Source organism: Salvia splendens, chromosome 1, assembly GCF_004379255.2.
Source record: "Salvia splendens isolate huo1 chromosome 1, SspV2, whole genome shotgun sequence".
In the NCBI taxonomy this organism is placed as follows: domain Eukaryota; kingdom Viridiplantae; phylum Streptophyta; class Magnoliopsida; order Lamiales; family Lamiaceae; genus Salvia; species Salvia splendens.
The window spans coordinates 5,705,191-5,724,860 of record NC_056032.1 but is presented as its reverse complement, the minus strand read 5'-3'; the positions used below and the strand labels follow the sequence as shown (position 1 = coordinate 5,724,860).

General features: G+C 37.3%; 3 protein-coding genes across 4 annotated transcripts; 2 read left to right on the top strand and 1 right to left on the bottom strand.

Annotated features, from left to right (window-relative positions):
• Positions 1 to 3,138, bottom strand: LOC121794670 (phosphoinositide phospholipase C 2-like). The gene is made up of 7 exons (XM_042192942.1): positions 2,690 to 3,138; positions 1,838 to 2,170; positions 1,311 to 1,759; positions 961 to 1,078; positions 737 to 889; positions 588 to 674; positions 1 to 517 (listed from the first exon to the last, which is right to left on the bottom strand). The coding sequence occupies exons 1-7, from the start codon at positions 3,005 to 3,007 to the stop codon at positions 224 to 226; spliced, it is 1,752 nt and encodes a 583-aa protein (XP_042048876.1). The 5' UTR covers positions 3,008 to 3,138; the 3' UTR covers positions 1 to 223.
• Positions 3,139 to 9,825: 6,687 nt separating this feature from the next.
• On the top strand, positions 9,826 to 14,467 carry LOC121794661 (LIMR family protein At5g01460-like). The gene is made up of 14 exons (XM_042192936.1): positions 9,826 to 10,354; positions 10,434 to 10,519; positions 11,307 to 11,422; positions 11,512 to 11,622; positions 11,909 to 12,007; positions 12,132 to 12,254; positions 12,373 to 12,435; positions 12,598 to 12,662; positions 12,921 to 13,030; positions 13,110 to 13,224; positions 13,357 to 13,422; positions 13,747 to 13,857; positions 13,936 to 14,002; positions 14,083 to 14,467. The coding sequence occupies exons 1-14, from the start codon at positions 10,005 to 10,007 to the stop codon at positions 14,128 to 14,130; spliced, it is 1,530 nt and encodes a 509-aa protein (XP_042048870.1). The 5' UTR covers positions 9,826 to 10,004; the 3' UTR covers positions 14,131 to 14,467.
• A 407-nt stretch (positions 14,468 to 14,874) lies between these two features.
• On the top strand, positions 14,875 to 17,817 carry LOC121794647 (protein N-terminal and lysine N-methyltransferase EFM7-like). Of its 2 annotated transcripts, XM_042192916.1 has the most exons (7): positions 14,877 to 14,977; positions 15,074 to 15,135; positions 15,559 to 15,692; positions 16,245 to 16,390; positions 16,489 to 16,560; positions 17,152 to 17,253; positions 17,334 to 17,817. In XM_042192916.1, the coding sequence occupies exons 1-7, from the start codon at positions 14,917 to 14,919 to the stop codon at positions 17,504 to 17,506; spliced, it is 750 nt and encodes a 249-aa protein (XP_042048850.1). In that variant the 5' UTR covers positions 14,877 to 14,916; the 3' UTR covers positions 17,507 to 17,817. The 2 variants fall into 2 exon arrangements, with proteins under 2 accessions (XP_042048857.1, XP_042048850.1); XM_042192923.1 differs by lacking the exon at positions 17,152 to 17,253 and having other exon boundaries at positions 14,875 to 14,977; positions 17,292 to 17,817.
• Positions 17,818 to 19,670: the final 1,853 nt, after the last annotated feature.

Genomic DNA, 19,670 nt, shown 5'->3' with positions numbered 1-19,670 from the left:
TTAAAACAAACTTGAACTTCATGAATAACCTACTCCAATACACTTTTACTTGTCTCTATTGCAAACATGTGTGGAACATAAATTCTCTAACACATGAACTTCATGAATAACCTTACAAACTTTACTTATCTCCATTACTTACAATAATGTGTGGAACCACAACTCTGAATCACAGTCTCAAAATCCATTTCCATGAATAATGAACATCATAGATCACTTTAAATTAAACAAACTCGAACTTCATAAGTAACCTGACGGACTTATACCGGTCTCCTTTGCGATCGTGTAGGGGCACGGCTCGAATCCCGGTCTTCAGCTCCCAAACGGGAAGGCAAGTTTGGCCTCCAAAATCATCTTTATCGGATATGTCAAATTCATGCACTTCAATTCTCAACAACGCCAGCTCTGGAACCGTCAATGGGAACTCAAAATCTTCGTTCCAAACTGGCGTCCAATTATCTACAATTGTCTTAGTCTTTTTCATAGTTGAATCACATGGGACTCCAGCAATTCCAATCTGCATTTCAAATTATCAATATTTTGTCGATACGATAGGTGCAGTATACTATTCTGATCTTCCTAGTTACCTTGACATAGAAGTCAGGAGGTGAAAAGAAATCAAAATGCGTGCGATGAAAATCGATGTTCCATCCTTCTCCCAGGTACACTTTCACCTGTTACAAAGTTCAAAATTAATGAACTGTTTTTCCCACTTTGACATGGCATTTACTCTTACCTTGAGCGTTTTGTTCAGGGGGAGACGCTTATTCGGGTCGAACACTTCCCCACTAGGTCCGTTGTTGAGAAGGAAATCGGGCTTTCTGACGTAGCCGCACCCTCCGTTAGCTCTAAACATCCCTTGCATCAACCAAAGCGACCTCCCGTGACCCTAGAAACGCGACAAAGGAAAATACTTACTTAGGATTCTGACTCGGGTTTGGCTTTCTTCAAGTTTCTAACCTGCATGTTGAATGCGACCATCTGGACTCCATGCATCCATCCTATCAAGGGATTGTAGTTTGATGAGTCCAGCCTCATTGCCTTTGGATACACTCTCATCAAATTCCTCTGATTGAATCTTTAACAACAAATCAAACAACACAATTCACAAATCAAACAACTACTGACAAAAGCACTCTGTTTAACTAGTGCTACAACATTGACATTACAAAACACACACAAAAGAAAGATGTTTCAATACTACTCCACTACAACATTAGAAATGACAAAATACACACACAAAAAAGAAGAGAGTTGAATCAGACAGCTAATGAAAAATATGTATTAACTGCATAAGCCTTAAAACTCACCTAACTATCTCATTTGCATGAGTCAGTACAGCGTTCTCGAGCTTCTCTTCGTTCAAGCTAACGCGATGAGCCTTCTGAGAGCTCACTCTGAGCCAAGCCTTGATTCCTCCCTTCATCTTCTCTGCCCGGATTGCAATCAAGTTCTTATACGCAGGGGGTGCGCTCTGCTGCACAGCCTGCCCTGGTTCCTCCTGCTCATCCTCGCACTCGCCACCATCCTCTCTCTCGAGCTTCACTGCCAAATCCGAGATCTCTTTCCCCCACCCCACCTCCTCAGATGACTTATACACCCTCACACTACCATCCTCCCCTTCCTTCGCCTCTAGATACTCCTTTGGTGGCTTGGTCGATATCACAACACGCCCCTTCAACGACTGAGGCGAGGGGAAATCTTGAAAAGTATCTGATGAGGAACACACTAGCACATCTTGGAATGTCTCATGCACCATCTGAAACACAACATGTTGTTAATTATGAGGCCTTTTTAGATCAAAAGAAGCCACACGGGAGAGGCGAAAGAGACGGACTTTTGCTACTACGGCCTGAAGTTCTTGATTGAGGTGGTCTTCTAGTGTGATGATCACAGGGTAGTCTGAGGCAGCAAATGCGTGCTCCCGGATTGCCTTCAAGCATTTGATGAGCTTCACCGGGCTTGTGAGGGTCCCTCCGTGCATTATATGGATGTCGTCTTTGGTGGAATTTGGCCACATGTCCAGCTCAATCACGCGAACGCCTCGTTTGAGGGCTTCAATGATTGGCTCTTCGCTCGAATCGCTGCTGATTTGGTTCCCAGTTAAGTAGGAGTTGTGGCCAGTGTAGATGAAGTAATGTGATAAAGGGCAGTTCATATCTTGATGTACCTAACAAAATCACCATATTTAGGCATATGACTTTGGTGAAATTTTGACAGAAACATAGGCAAAAAACAAAAAGCCATGATCTTGCAAGAACTAAAACATATACTACATCTTAATTTTGCAGAAACAACTTAAAAAATCTGCAGAAACAGTAGCCAAAACAAGATAACATCTTGACATCAGCTAACAGCAACTTAAAAATCAGTTTACTAAACTTTCAATCTCATCTAACTTGTGCTAAATAGTTGGATTCCTACCAACTTTAATGCTGACGTGGTCACCTGAAAATCCGAGGTGGCCTAAATTCAGTCGAATTCAAGTCTCTTTAGCAAAATCGGATAAAATCAACAGTTAAAGAGTTCTGCCTTAAAAGTAAGCTAAACAAAATATGATCTTGCATAAATGAGCTGAAAAGCTCAAGAATCTTGCTGATAAATCAGTAGAATTTCATCAAACCAGAAACATGTTGTGAGTGTGAGTGTGTGTGTGTGTTTTTTGTCCTTAACAGAAGAAACAGACTACCTTAGGAGGAAGAGGGAGAGGAGCATTGATCCCACTAAGCAGAAACCGAAAGAACTCTTTGAGGTTAAGACTTCTACGCTGGGAAACGCTGTGGTGTTTGTTTTCACTAAGGAAAGACACCATTAAAGCTTGAGCTTCTTCCTTAGTGAGCTTCTCTCCTTGAACTTCCTGCAAGAATCTGTGGAGATGATCCACACTCATCGATCCATTATCCGAATAGCTCGCGAATAGCTCTGTTACATCGCTGGGAACTTCGGCCTCTTTGATCCGAAATCGCCTCTTGAAACATAAACACACTCTGTATGTTTGCTTAGACATACTATCTTTTTCTCTTTTTTCTTGCAACTCTTGCTCAAAGAAGAGATGCTTTATAGTTTATATAGCTTTGATAAGGTTTGTTGCTTATTTCTGTATTACAATACAGCGTTATTTACACTACCGACGTGTTATGATCCAATGAATCTATGATTATTTAACATTAATTTTGATCAAGTCAAAATTTATGATTGTGATTAAATGATCTCAGTAGCATAAATAAAAGGGCAGTTTACTACTTGATCCAACCAATGGAAAAACACAATCCTTATCAAATTTGACTTTTGCAAACAGAATATTGGAATAATTTGTGGAGCTCCCAAGTGTTCTATTTAAAGATCATGGTACATAACTAATAGAATATGTGTTATGATTATTATTGATAAATTTTAATAATGTTTTTTTAATTATTATTGAAGTCAAATGGCAAGAACAAAGATGCTACCTCTCCTTGTAGTTGTATGTCTCTGCTTTTGATAGGAAAATGCCACATTAATTATGATTTACAATCAATATAAACCAATTTAACTAATTATCGATAATTTTCGTTTCTTTGATTGATTTTCCATGATTTCTCTTCATAGTCTTTGCATTTATTATTGGAAGATTACAATAATTTTTTATACCCAATAGTGAAGTCAAATGCTATACATCTCCTTGTATATCTCGGGTTGATTTCATCTTAATTGATTTCTTCATATCAATGAAATAATACATGCTACTGAACTAGTGGATAAACACTTTTTAAAAAAAAAATTGCACATTTTTAATTCCCGTGCTAATTATGAATAAAATAAGTAAAATAACTTTCTTTTGTATGCACCTTTTTAATCAGCCAAGTACACTTATCTGAGATCGGATTGGAGTAATACGTATGAAGACCAACTATTTGGAATTATGTTTGTTATAATTAGTGGCTTTTAGTAACTCATGAGTCACGTCGAATTAATTCGTCAAAAGTAACAAATCATTTATTTCAGTGGTTTCGTTGCTTTATTTCATAAAGATGATAAGGGGCATAGAAAGGAATAAAAATAAAAGTGGACAATGGAGCGAGCACAAGATTCTGACTTGATAAATGGACCGGAAATGATACTCTAAAGTCTCTCTTCCCTAGACTTTTCATAAATTCTACCCAACAATACAACTTGATTGAGAGCATGGGCAAATGGGAAGAAAATAGATGGGTGTGGAAGTTTACTTGGAGAAGAAGACTATTCGTATGGGAGGAGGAGGAGGATTTGGTGAAAGATCTCTACCTAGCCGTGGATCATGACTCCATGAGTGAGAGTGTGAGGGATGCGAGACTATGGGCTTTTGACAAGTCTGGCTCTTTATCTGTTTCTAATTTTTACCAGGTTGTCGCATTGTGGGACAGAGAAGCAATCGCTTTTGTCATGGGAAGCTCGCATGGAAGAATGTGGCTCCGCCGCGTGCACAACTCCTCGTTTGGTTTGTCCTACATGGTAGACTAAATACAAAGGAGAGACTTTTCAGATTCCGATTCCCCGGAGTTGAGGATGAGCTTTGTGTATTATGTGGGGAGGAACCTGAAACAGTGCATCATATTATTTTTGGTTGCAGATTTTCTAGTAGCTTATGGTATTTCGGATGCAACTGCCGGAACCTTGCTTTTTGTCTCCCCAAAGATCAGATGTCTTGCTTCCTTACATGGATGGATCCACCTTTCATGAGATTTGACTTTAAAATTTGGAGTTCCTTATTCCATGTGATCTCATGGTCTATTTGGTGGCTCAGAAATAAAGTTATATTTCAAAAAATGGAACCGAACCGAGAAACTGAGGAGAGACTCATTATTTGGAGGCTTGGAGCATGGACTAAAGGGTGGAGCCCGAAATTTCCTTTCTCACCAGGCCAAATGAGTGAGGACTTACTTAAAGTTAGGAGATGGACGGAGCATAATCACAGAAGCAACTCTGATAAACATAAAGGTGCAATGTAGCTCGCCCTGCTTCTTAGTCAGTTTTTGCTTGGTGGCTTTGGTTGATGTTTGTTTAGTTTTTGTTTTCATTGTTCTGCTTGGAGGGTGCTTTTCCTTTGCTTGGGTTGCTCTTTTTTAGTTTGAGGTATTTTTTGCTTGTTTTTTTTAGACTAGCTTGTTGATACTGAACTTTGGTTCATTTGCTCACCGATCTCTAAGCGATTTGAGCCTTTTCTCTTTTATCAAAAAATGATATACTATATAGTTATACCCCATCAAAGAAAATCGATTTTTATTTTTGTCTATTTTACTGTAGACTAAAAATTAATTACTATTCGAGAACATTTTATAAAACAAGGCAATACTTGAAAAATGAAAATCATAGAAGTAATAATTGTGAAAATGAAAACAACATTTCAATCGTATTGAGAGAAAATAAGCCATTGTTGGACCTACAAAACTTGTTTAGTCAAAATTTTCTCTTGCACTCAGATTTAACGGTCCTAATTATTATCCACCATTAAAATGAAATAGCGAAATAACCCGTTAATTTCATGGACCATGACCAACATGAACGATTTTGTTTTATTTCGCGTGACAGAAAATAAACGATGAAATAGGCCAAATAAAATTAAATGCGAATACATTGAATAAAATTGGTTAATAGTCCCCTACCAATTAAAAGGAAATTTAAAGAGTTGTTGCAATTCATTAGCTGTCAGCCTATGTACAAATGAATGCTATGTGTCACATGTTCTTTATGTAGTACTCATGGAGTATAATTTGTGACAAAATTAATTTAATTAGACTCGTGGAGTACAATTAAATTCTGAAGTAATCAGGGTTTATTAAGATTTTTACTAAACTCGTGTTAAGAGTTTAGTTATTGAGGTTTCAATTTTGATTTTATATCAATAACTGAAATTTTTTATTTAATGTGATCCAAATATTGGTGATGTTATAAACGATTCGAATGAAAGAATAAACACTGGCCACTATATTCTAAAGGAGTACAAATTTTCGAACTAATCACTTTTCTAAAAGGCATTTGCTTTCTAGTATTCCTCCAAAACTTGAAAATGATGTACCAGATGTAATTACTCCCTCCGTTCGTAAATAGAAATCCTATTTTAATAATTTAGTTTATCCGCGAATAATAGAAACAAAAAATGTCAACACTGTGTTGCGTCAACTGTTGATGTTGTGTTGACATTGTGTTAACATTATCTGTTGCTATTATTTTGTCATTTATTAATATTTTCTGACGATCGAGATCATATTTAGAGTTTGTATTTTATCACTATCGTAGTTGACAACGTATATATATCAAAGTTTGATCTGATAGGACTATATGGATTAACAGAAAGTAAAAAGATTGATGTATTTTGTTTGGATTATAACAACCACAAGTTTTTGAGAGACACTATTTAATTCGAACGAGATCAAAGGGTCACTCTTTTAGAATATATTATTACAAAAATTGATTATTATAGTTGATAAATTAAAATTTCATTTTTTTAAATATTTAGGGCATCCACGATGGGGCGTCCTATAGTCCGCCCTATAGGGCGATCTATGCTCCGCCATATAAGCATTTCATACTCATACCCTTTCACCTGCAGTGGGATACCCTATAGTCCGCCCTAAGCATTTTATTTATGTGAATATTTAAAACACTACAAAATTTGGAAAAAAACTTAATTTCATTAAAATTCAAACATTACACTACGAAATAAAAAAAACTACAAATTCTCAACGGCGGTTACGGTCCCAAACTTCTTCAATCATGTCGTTCATGAGCTGAGCATGGTCTTGTTGGTTGCGCATTGAAGTCTGTCTAGATAGAACCTCATTGAAGCTCATCGGTAATCCTCGAACGTGAGGGGGCCGCCGTGCTGGAGCTAGATTCAACTTCATCATCGCCCCAATCGGTGACTCTTCTACCTTCGTGTTCGACTATCATGTTATGCAAGATGATGCACGCATACATGACATCGGCGATGACGTCCTTGTACCAGAACTGCACCGGACCCTTCACCATTGCCCACCGCGCTTGGAGCACACCAAATGCCCGCTTCACATCCTTCCGCGCAGCCTCCTGCTTTTGCGCGAATAAAACTCTCTTCTCACCCATTGGACAGCTGATCGTCTTCAAAAAAACATGCCACCTCGGGTATATGCCATCGGCCAAGTAGTACCCCATATGATATTGGAGTCCGTTGGCAGTGAAGACGATGGCTGGGCCGTTGCCATTGCATTGCTCGGTGAAGAAGTTGGATGAATTGAGGACATTGATGTCGTTGTTCAACCCCGCTACACCGAAGTAAGCATGTCAGATCCAGAGCCTGAGCCTGCTCCGCCGCTTCGCGTTCTATTTCAGCCAAGCATTCCGCCGCGGCCTCATGAACGCAATCGAATAAGGCCCGAGTAATGCCCTCCGAGGTACTCCAGTTGTCGCCGGGTCTCATTTTTTTCAGTGAGAAAGATTGGGAGTGAAATATTGGTGTGTGGGGAAAGTGAGAGATGTGAGAGAATTATTGGTGTGGGAAATGGAAGAGAAATGAGGGTTTAAATAGATAAAAATTTCGAAAAAAGGAAAAACGCGTTGCATCGTCCGCGGTATTGTCCGCGTGACCCGCAGTGGGGCGGACGATGCGTGTTCCGACGCCATCGTCCGCATGGCTACAGTGGTGGACGATAGCCCGCCCAATGTATCAGGATGCTCTTAGTATTATGTATGCTATTTATATTGGAGTAATAGTTTTTTATTCATAAGAATAATTATTATAATAAATATATGGTATACAAAATATATGTCATTGGATTTCATCAAACTTTAATGAGACATTGCTTTTAGCTAAAATTATAATCCACTTCATGGTGTAACACAGTATTATTTAACTAAAAGCAATATGGTGTTTTCTAGAAAATTGATGTCGTTTAAATTGGTTGGATGACCATGCCACGATGTCGTTTTAATTGGTCGGACGGTCTTTTCTAGAAAATTGATGTCACAAAAACTAACATAGAATTAAAACCTCCAAATATAGAGAAGCTGCAAAATCTCCAAACGACATAGGAGCATCTACATGCAGGGACGGAGACGGTGTTGGCCAAGCCACCGCTCCGGCGGGGGCTTGGCCGGCGTCGGATCCATTACCCACGGCTGCCCCTGTTTAGATACCATTTCTATTGTAGATTTGTAGAGAGAAACTTAATATTTAATATTGAAATACGTGGTTTTTGTTGTAATTTGAGAAAAAAGAGAAGAATAATTAATAAAATCACTTGAAAATTGATGGATTGCATCGGAGAAGAAGAAACAAAAGAAAACGGTTTTCAAAGAACGAGGAAGAAGAAGATAATTATTAGGTTCCAGTTAATTGGGCTTTTTAAATGGGTTTGGGCGTTTTTAAATGGGTTTGATTAATTTAATTTATTGAGATTATTATTTATTTTGTTTAAATAATTGTACCACTTAAATGGCTTTATTTAATTACTGTGCCGTTGAAATTATTTGGATTCACTTAAAATTATACTCCGATATACTCTACAACTTAACAAAACAATTATTAAATTAACTCGTTTGATTACATAAAATGATAAAATCAAATTAAAAGATATTAACAAATTACAACAACTAAATTACCAGCACCGGCTAATTTGTTTTTCTGGTTCCGTCCCTGTCTACATGACTTTTCAATGGTTGGTGAGTGAGTTAGTGTGATGTCTATTTAGACAACTTTAATATCATTGGCCCATTTCACAGAGCAATAGATAAGATTTTTGAGCACTGTATTCATATTTCAATTAGTCATCGATGATGATGGGGGATTTATCAGGCATTATTTAAACGTTTGTAAGCCCAGCCTCACAATGCTTTTTCTACCATTCCAGCAGCGATACACGGTTGAGGGCAAGGGACGAGAAGCATGCTGTCGAATCCTTCACCCACCAAAAAAAAACAAAATTGAAAAAACAGCCCTCATGGTTTTTTCTTTTATTTCATGACAAAGGACGAACCCTTTTTTTGGGGCGTTACTCATGCCCTAAAAAACAAATTCTTACCCATCTTATCTTATCTTATCGATTAAATTAAATGCCTTATAAGTATTTTATCTAATTGACATTTACATAACAAATTCTTCGTGCGTATTATATCATCTCATTCATATCTAATTAACAATAAAAATAATTTCAAGTCCATGCCAGTTACATTGCACCACATCACTTCTTTTGACATTGTATATAAATTAAATATGAATATACTATACAATATTTATAATTTGGCCCAAAAATATCCTGCTATTTTCGGTCGAAATATGGCTAGTTTTTCAAGTCTCTATTTTTCGAGCCCAATTGAAAGCCCATATCTATTAGTCTCTGAGACCTCTAATTTTACAGGCCCAACAAAGGGTTTCAAAATATATCGTGATTTAAAAAAATAAAAAAGAAAAAACCGCCGATTTAGAGCATCCACAATGGCAGATGTCCCGGCGGACGTCGGACCAGCGTGCCGGACGTCCGCCATTAGGCAGCATGCATACGGATACAGACGTCCGCTGTGGACACCGGAGTTCCGCGGCTTTTCGGGACGTCCGCCATTGCGTTGACACGACGAACGTCCCAATTTTTTAATATTTTTTTGTGGATGTCCGTCGGGATTTCCTTGGGGATGTCCACCATTGTGTAGTGAGATGTCCTTATGATGTGACAGTGCAGTGAGATATCTTTATGACGTGACAGAAGGTGTTTTTGGGAAGTTTGTCGGGATGTCCGCCGGGACATCCGTCCCATTGTGGATGCCCTTACAGCACAGCTGTATATTTTTGGAATTTAAAAACTGCGGAGGGACAATTCGGTAATTAAGTAGCACGCGTGAACCTCCTCCTGCCTGTTTCTCTCTCATCGAACCGCACCGGAACTCAACGTGTCTCTCTAACTCTCTCTCCGCCAGATCTGCTACAACGTCCGAGTAATTAGTCTGAAATCCGAGAGCGCTGTTCACATTGGTGGTAATCGCAAGCGCCGCCGCCATCTGCAGCCCCTCCGGGAAGTATGGGGGATTTCAATTTAGCCCTAGTGATCGTGGCGATAGTCGTCTGCGTGATCGTTTTCCTGGTCAATGTCTACTTACTCGTCAATTACCAGCATCCTGATGATAAGAACCAGGCTTACTTCCCGAAATTCGTCGTCGTCTTCGGGCTTACGATCGCGGCAATCTCGATTCTGATGCTCCCGGCCGACGTGGCTAACCGGCAGGCGTGCCGGCACGCGATTTACAACGGCGCTTGTAATCTGACGCTGCCGATGAAGGAGTTGTGGCTCGCTATCTACACGGTGGATGCAGTTCTGGTGTTCTTTGTAATCCCGTTCGCCATGTTTTACTACGAGGGAGACCAGGATAAGTGAGGGTTTTTTTATTGCATTTGGTCTTAACCTATTTTTTGAATGGTGCTTGACTTAATGTTTTTTTTTTGGTTTCAGGACTGTGTGGAAGAGGATGAGAAGTGCACTGATATGGGTCGTTGTGACTGCTATTGTTTGTGCGCTGGTTCTTGCAATTATGTATGGTGAGTGCTCATTTGAACACCTTTTGCTTATTTTTTTCCTGTTGATATGCTATGATTTTCTGGGTTTGATGTAGTGTGGAATTTGCTAATCTGTGCTGGGTAAAATATGAAAAAGTGGGCGTTTGAATTGGCTAATTCACTTGCTCCTAGATTGGAAGTCTAAATTATTTATTAGATGTGGTGATGGAAAGCATGTTATGTGGCAAGGGTCATTGATAGTAGTTTCTGCTACTGTAAAAGTATATGAATCCATGTACACAAAATTTTTTGCATTCAAATGATATCCATTCTCATGAAATTAAGTTTAAATTTTTAACAAAATAACACATCTGAGAAAAATAAATATGGGCATACGAATATTTATCCACGACTTCCTTGAACAAATTGCAACATATGCTCTTATGTCTGAGGATAATTCTGCTGGCTCCAAAATTCCATATAATGAATTACTCGCATATAAGAATCACAGAGCTTTGCAATACAAGTACCTGATTATGTCACTCGTCTTATGCTTCATAAGTTCATTGCTTTCTGATCTTCTTTATACCTCCTGCGTCATGCATATTCATGTGCTGATGGGAGGAATTGACTCCATAAATATACACCAAATTAATCATCCTGGGGATATAGTATTAAGGTTTGGGATCAAGTGGGCTGTATAGTGTTAGTTTATATATGGGATCAGGGAATTCAAACTCTTTTACCAAAAAAGCTTCTTTATTTCTCATTTCTAACTGGGGGAAACCCAGAAACCCACCTTTACATAATTTTTGTATCTTTGCTTCAGGACTTGTGGGTAAGGTGGACTTCACTGTTAGACACCTCTCCTCAACTACTACGTCCTTCCCATCGACATGGGATTTCTCCAACAATCAACAATGTGTTGGCACTGGAGCAAGACAGGTCAAGGAGCAATAATATATTCAAATTTCTCATTTGTTTATCCTTTTTAGCCATATTAAGTCCACTTACATTGTTGTTTCATTTTTCAGTGCTCTGCATATTCTGCCAGTGCTTCGTCTGAGACAACTTGGACCATGCGGACTACCTTTCCAGAATATGTTGTCGCACTTACTACAATTGTTGGATCAGTGCTTTTCACTGTATGTGCTTCTCTAATTGATACCTCCATGAGAAAATAAATGTTTCATTATATCCTACCTATCCTTTTCTGCTATGTAATGTAATATGAGATTTATTGCTCGTATCTGCTCCGCATTTCGTTTTTTAAGAACTTCTGCACTCTTATTTGAGTAGTTATTGTGATTGAGTTGAACTGGTTAATCCAGATAAGGATTTTTACATTGTTAGATATCTTGGAAAAAATTAGTGCTGTCTTATTATGTCTATACTTTGTACTCAAGATTTGTTTTGTGCTATTTTCATCAGATTTTTGGTGGTGTTGGCATTGCTTGCCTGCCACTTGGGCTCATATTTTCATTCGTCAGGCGACCAAAGGCTGTTATCACGCGCTCACAGTATATCAAGGTTTTTCTTCTTTATTTGTATTGTCACTTTTCTCCCTTTTTGACGTTATGGGATGATATTTACGTCGCAGATAATTGGATTCCATTAAGTACAGTTTACAGGAGCTTGATTTGACATGTTACAGGAAGCAACTGAACTGGCTAAAAAAGCTAGAGAACTTAAAAAAACCGCAGATGCTCTTCACCAGGAAGAAAGGAGTGGAGGCAAGGGAAGAAAGTGGCGCAAAAATGTGAAAGCTGTTGAAAAGGTAATCTTCATATAATCCTGTTGAATTTGTTTTTAGAAATTAGCATTAGTCATTAGTGCATCATTTGGTGGGCCTGTTCGTTATAAAAAATCATTGCAAATTATTATTGTACTTTCAGGAGCTACTTCTTTTGGAAGAAGATGTGAAGGCGTTGGAAGAGATGTATCCTCAAGGCGAAAAGGTAATGCATGCTGAAAATTTTGTTACGAATCCGTGTCTGATATTCCAGTGCTAGCTTCTAATTCATTCTCTTTATTTCATGACTAGGCTTAAGAATAAAAATGTGGAAATGATAATGGTGAATAAGAAATACACTGATAATGCTGTTGCTAAATTTATGCAGGCTGAAGCAATGTGGGCTATGACTGTTCTCAGCTACCTTGCCAAATTGGTGCTTGGAGTTCTAGGGTATGTTTAAATCACAATGCACAAGTAGAATTCCTATTATAGTTTTTCGGACTACCGGTAGATGGTAGTCTCCAGAAGTGTGTATCTGTGAGAAATAAAGATGTTAATGAGACAGTTTCCAAAGAGTTGCTGTGCATGTTCCATCTTTTGTTTTTGCATGCTATATTAAGCAAACTCAGTGTGCGGGTTCCTTTTGTCCTCCCAAGTGCTTTTTTCTCCACTGTTTGACCATTAAACAAGGTCCTATGTTTTGAACAGGTTAGTTGTTTCAGTGGCTTGGATTGTTCATATTGTATTATACTTGCTGATTGATCCTCCAGTATCAGCATTTCTTAATGAGATATTCATCAAGCTGGATAGTGTTTGGGGTAAGTTTTATATTTTTAAATTGGTTTTGACCTTGTTCAGATATGGCGTGTATTTGATATGGTTGTCTTCTACTTGAAGGACTTCTGGGCACCGTCGCATTCGCCTTTTTCTGCTTCTACCTTCTGCTTGCTGTGATTGCTGGTGCAATGATGCTTGGTCTGAAATTGGTTTTTATTACAATCCACCCAATGAAGTAAGTTTATCTGTTTGTTTCATTTCTTTTCTCCCTTACTTCTATTTAAGATTTGTCTTGATTCCTATTTTTTTTTCTTTTTCTTGTTCTTGGCATTGCATGATGTTGCCTGACATCTGACTGTCTTTGCAGATGGGGAGCTACTCTTATGAACTCATTCCTTTTTAATGTGGCCCTCATTCTTCTTTCTTCAATCAGGTAATCAGCGTGGTGGTGCTCCTATTTTATAATGTTAAACTTGAAACACACATTGTTGAATTATAGTCTCTCTTTTTATTTAGTGGCATCTTAATGATGTAGTATATATGTAATGAGAAATTCTTTCATACACGACTTTCTTCCTAATTGGTAGCTGATGTTACTTAATATACTAGTATACATGTTTAGAGGATTGTTGCTGGACTGTGAGAAGTTTATCTATGCGACTCATTGCCATGAGTGGATCTCCAATATAAAATTCACTCTGATTATTTCTGCTCCTGGTGAACTTTGTAACTGATTATTTTTGTTAATATTATGCAGTGTGATTCAGTTCTGTGCTACTGCTTTTGGGTATTATGCTCAAGCTACTGCAGCTCAAGAAATATTTGGTCACACATTGCAATCACTTCGTGGAATCAAATACTTGTACAAGTGAGGAACATTTGACTCTAGTTTAAAAATCTTTGTGAATGAGTAGCAGGGATCCTTAAATTATTTTTGTTGTTACAGGTACAACGTGTTTCAAATTGCTTTCATCGTCTTAGCAGGGCTCACATTTGTATATTATGCAGCATTCGTACGTTCCCCACCTTTATCCATTTAATCATTTTAAAACACTCGTGAACTCAAATTTGCAGCACTCTTATGATTTTCCAGGGATGGAGAAGAAAAAGGACGACTGGCCGGCTCCAACTCTCCTCGTAAACATGTTGCTTCGACTTCAGCTGAACTGAAGCTGCTCGATTTCGTGGTCCATGTACAAAAGTGATGTCAATTCTTGATGCACGTGGGTTATGTTTGCACTGTCTTATGGAGAAGGGCAACATCACTGCCAATTTCGTCCAGACTGCTGGTTCCTGCTTTGACTTGTTTTCTGCCTAGTGTTGTAAATGTTCTATTTCTTTCATTTCTTTTTGCTTATATTTATCACATATCTGAGAGAACTTGACCGTGTTGTAATTCGTAGTCTTTGCTGAGCACAAGAAACAGCTGTTTGTAGCACTTGCTGTGCCTTGTTATATCTCTCCATCCCTTGTTTTCATCTATATTTGTTTATTAAATTTCATCTACTTGCAATTTGATGTCAACTACGAATAGACATGGTGTGTGCCATCATAGTACTTTACTAAACCATAAAATTAACTGTGCCATTTTATAATAATTAATTTTTTTGATGTAACATGATCTTGGTCATACTAATATTTAAGAAAAGCGCTACACATCTTCTCTAGATGACATTTCAAGTTTTTGTATTGAAAACGGTTCGATGAACTTAAATGAAAATTTAATTTTGAATGTAGGACTCATTTTTTTTGTTGTGTGTGTGTATTAGATTTCATCGATAATATATTCAGCATAATATACATTAAGTCGACTTAAAAAAATATTTCGGGTTAAGAAAATAGCCCATACAATTTCTATCGGGCCAGTGAATTTAAATGTAAATATGTATTTTTGAGCCCAATAGAAAATTACAACATAGCCGAATCGATGGACATCGCCCTCTTCTCTCCTTCTTCCCTTTTCGCCGGCTCCGACGACAGTTCCTCCGGTAACATTAATTATTTCCTCAAGTACCCTTATACTTTTATCTAATCATATTTGAATCCCAGCTCAAAAATTTCTTCTTTAATTCTTTTTCTTGCAGAAGAGGAAAGAAGTGAAACCCATGAGAATTTCGTAGAGCGTAAACACCAATTTCCTGGAATGGTCTCTTTCAATGTTCTCTCTTTCTCTTTCCTACACGACCCATTTCAAAAAATCGAATATTTTTTTTCAAATTAACTGTTTTTTTTTTAGTTTTATGTTTAGGATTTGATGTGAAATTAGCTAATAAGATATTTTCTTTATTTAATTTTACTGGTGTGATATTCTGAATTTTGAGTGAGAAAATAGTATTGTGAAATTACGAAGAAGAAATAATCAAGGAGCTTGAGAGACTCTTGTGGAAGAGCCAAGAATTTGATCATTAGTGTTTGCACCTTCAAATTGCAGTGACTTCAGCATAATCTGTTGCTGGATTATGCAACAGTCTTAATTTTGGAGGACAGATTTGTTTGATTATAATTACTTATTAGCTGTATGGTAGGAATGATCCTAGAGCTTATTTTAGTTGCATCGGTTCGTGTACAGGAATTGCTCGTTCGGGAGTTTTCGTTCCATCAGTTGAATGCTAATCTACTGTGGCCAGGCACATTTGCATTTGCTGAATGGTTGGTCGAGCATAAGCAGTGGTTAGAGGGTAGGAGAGTGCTTGAGCTGGGGAGGTAATGTGTAATGTTATACGATGATATGTATTGCTTTTGTTTGGAGTTTGAAGTTGCATCGTCTCCTTTGTTGTTGTTTGGAGAGTATGAATTGACATTTGAAGATGGCATATATAGATTCTTGTTTTATTTTCTATAATACGCTTTCATGTTGAAGTCAAACTCGAGCTTGGATCATATCCTTCGTACTAAACTTGTGGTAGGGTGGATTTCTTTATACTTGTCACACGTGAGCTTGAATCAGTGAGTAATGAGCCTTGTGTGTGTTATTTTCTTCGATTAGATGTTTAGTTTGTTGTTATTTGAGATTAGATTGATCGTGTAAAGGTTATCTTTTCCATCACTATAATATGCTTTCTTGTTGTGGTTTGGTCACATCTCTTGCTTAGCATGTGCTTGAATAGTTTCTTTAGACTTGTTATTTGAGAGCTTGAATGAGCATATATATTATCAGAGGAAGATGTTTGCACGCATATTTTTTTCTAAGTCGTGTTTTGTTGTGTTGGAGAACGTTTTTCATGTTTCTTGTGTTCGTTTCTGGTTCATTTGCAGTGGAACCGGAGCTTTGGCCATTTTCTTGAGAAAATCTTTTAAACTCGACATCACAACATCTGACTATGATGATGTTGAGATTGAAGAGAATATAGCTTATAATTGCCGGGTGAATGGAGTTACTCCAGTTGTTCCACACATAAGACGTAAGTTCTTTTTCCATTGGTGAAAGTTAAAACTATAAAATTGTAGTATTTTTTATATGTTGGCTAATGATAGATGACAAGAGTTATATTTTTGCCAGATTCATGGGGAGATGTCTTTCCAAATCCGAATCCAGATTGGGACCTAATTATTGCAAGTGATATTTTATTGTGTAAGTTCTACATTTCCTTCCTTCTGGTTTTTTTTTCAGATCAGAATTATACATCTGAATGAAGAATAGTGGGTCGTGACTTTGAAGTAAAGAGACAAAAATCCAAGCCCCTTGGCCTAGCGGTAAAGGGTGCCGGATACCGCGTCCATCCTGGAGGTCTCGAGTTCGAACCCTCTCGAGTTCGAACCCTGGGTGGCATAATTTGTCTTTCCTCCTTGTTATAAGTAAAGAGACAAAATGTCGAATTTAAGTACGTTCCCCACCCCCACACTAAATAGGAATTAAGAGAAAAGTATAACGAATAAAAGTTATGTCTAAAATTATTATGCAAACACTCATGTTGTGTTTGAAATGGTATGTTCATGAGACTAAAATCGAATACCAACTCTCTTGTAGGTATACAGAATACATCGATTGCTAAACCAAAATCTTGATTCGTATTTTCAATGTTATTAACTCTGAGAAGCTTATATGTTGAAATTTCAAGTTTTCCACATTTATGCTCACTCAAAGGTGGAGTGTTACTTCACTTCTTCCCGGGAGTTGCCAATGTGTTCCTAAACGTTCCCTGCTTGCTCTCGTCTTTTGCAGATGTTAAACAATACCCTAACCTTATAAAGTCCTTGTCGTTTCTCCTCAACTCTTACAAATCAAAATCTAGCGAGGCTGTTTCTTGGAGGAATGATCCGAATGGTATTGATACTCTTTCTCTACTTTTTCTGTCGTAACAGACAATGAAATCATGCTGTCTTTCCCTCTGCCACATGCTTCAGATTCGTGCCCTCTTACCCGGCCAGCGTTCTTGATGAGTTGGAGGCGCAGGATTGGGAAAGAGGAAGAGTCACTCTTCTTTACTGGCTGCAAAGAAGCTGGACTTGAAGTCGAGCATCTTGGCTCTCGTGTTTACTGCATCAAGCTAAGCAGTAACGCTTCTCAATCCAGCTGAATATCTTGGCACCATAGCCAAATCCTGGGATCGAACAGACTGATCTCGACTGGCTAGTTTGCTCGATGAAAACGAGGCGTGGAACGAACTTATGCTGTCCTGGAGACTACAAGCACACTTTGCCATGTTACAAATGACATTTGCTTTTGCTAACTTAATAATTTTTTTGTTGAGATTTACTTGAGTAGAAACTTGTGTTTGATGTGATGAAATCATAACAATTGTTAAACATCACACTTTACTCCTCTCTTTTTTTTGTGTTAACTAATTGTGCTATGCTAAATTTATATGTTTACAATGTTTTACTATCATTTTATTTTCTTGAATTTAGATTACATTCCCATGTTCACACATATTCGTAAGTTGTATTTAAACGTATTTATTATAGTAAAATCAACACACAGGCATTCGACCAAGTAAAAGAACGTCAATTTCAAGAAAAAAAATACTAGCATTATTTAATCATAAAATATGCGTAGTGCTTATTGATAATAATCTATATATGTTTACAGCCGAAAAAGTCACTATCAAATCATTATGGGGTACGAAGCCGTACTATAATTAATAACCTTCCAACATTATGCAAGTCAAAATACCTTATCTCTATGTAAATTGTTTCATACAATTATTTAATACAGTATTTTTTTTCTTCCTTTTTCATCTTTAATTGTCATTATATAAAACTGCGATGTTTTCTTTTTTATTGTCTATTTCATATAAATTAATGAATTCTAATACCAACGATGTCATTGACTCATTCGTATTATGATAAATTTTTAGTACATTTTTTAAAAGTTAGTACTTTATTCGTTTGGGATTAAATATCCCACTTTGAATTAGTACTAATTTTAAGAAATACTCCATCCCCAAAAAAATAGCAGAGCAATACATTTTCGTAATAAAAAGAAATAAAATAGATACAGAAATGAATTAGCCATGTGATTAAACACCAACATGGAAAATATTTATACTACTAATTCTCAAATTTAGCTAATTAAATAATACTACAATTTTAAAAATTACTCCCTCCATCTACCAATTTTGAGCACAGATTTTAAGAAATATTAAGAAAAGTGAGTGAAAAAAGTTAATGAAATATGAGTTTATTAATTTTAAATGATATGTGGGTGGAATGTATTAGTGGAATGTGATGCCTCTTACCACTTATAATAGTAATGAACCATAACTCTAATTGCGGACGGATCAAAATGAAAAAATGAGACTCATATTTACGGATAAAAAGAGTACTAATATAAACTTGATTTATCACTAAAAATCAAAATTGTTGATGGCCCCGAGGCCATCCACCACTCACCACACAACTGCCCTTGCCCGCACCTAGAGATGCCCAAGGTTTACGGTTCTGACGGTTAACCGCGAAACCTTAACCGTGAGAATTTATCCGAACCGAAACCATTGATTTTAGAACACTGGTTCGGTCCAGGTTCGAAAATTTCCGAACCGAACCCGTTCTGAAACCACAAAAAACCACCGAAAAATCATGAAATCGAGCCGGAACCGCAAAAAACCGCTGGCAGTTCGAAACCGTGAAAAATCGTAAAAACCACCGAAAAACCGCCGGTTTGAAAAGGAAACCGAAACCGGCGGTTTTGGAACCGTAACCTCAAAACACCCATGCGGTTCGGTTCCGGTTCAGCAATTTCCAAAACCGTAACCGGCGGTTTCGGAACCGCCAGTTCCAGAACCATGGGCACCTCTACCCACACCCCTCCCTCAAATAGTAATAAAAAGATATACTATAAATTGTTGAAAATATTTTGTATTGGCCAAGTTTTAATTCGTTTCAAAACTTTGAATGAATAATCGGAAAAATTATGAAGATTTGTGTGTCCGTACACTTCGATTGATACATTTGTTTAACTCTTATAGCAAGTTGAAATTTCACCAAAATATTGTGTGCGCCACTCTATCAGTTCACTTGTGGTATAGATAGTGAACTAGTGGATGGGGATATTTATATAAATTCAACTTTTTACGTGGAATTTCACTTCTTTACGGTAAATTAGGAGCCTCTCATTAGTATTTTTTTGTTTGGAATTTAGGAGCCTCTCATTATTATCATATTCTTATTATAAAATATTTTGTTTGGCTTTTTTCACGTACAAAATATTTTTTAATGAATTATGTTCTATTTTTTTCATAT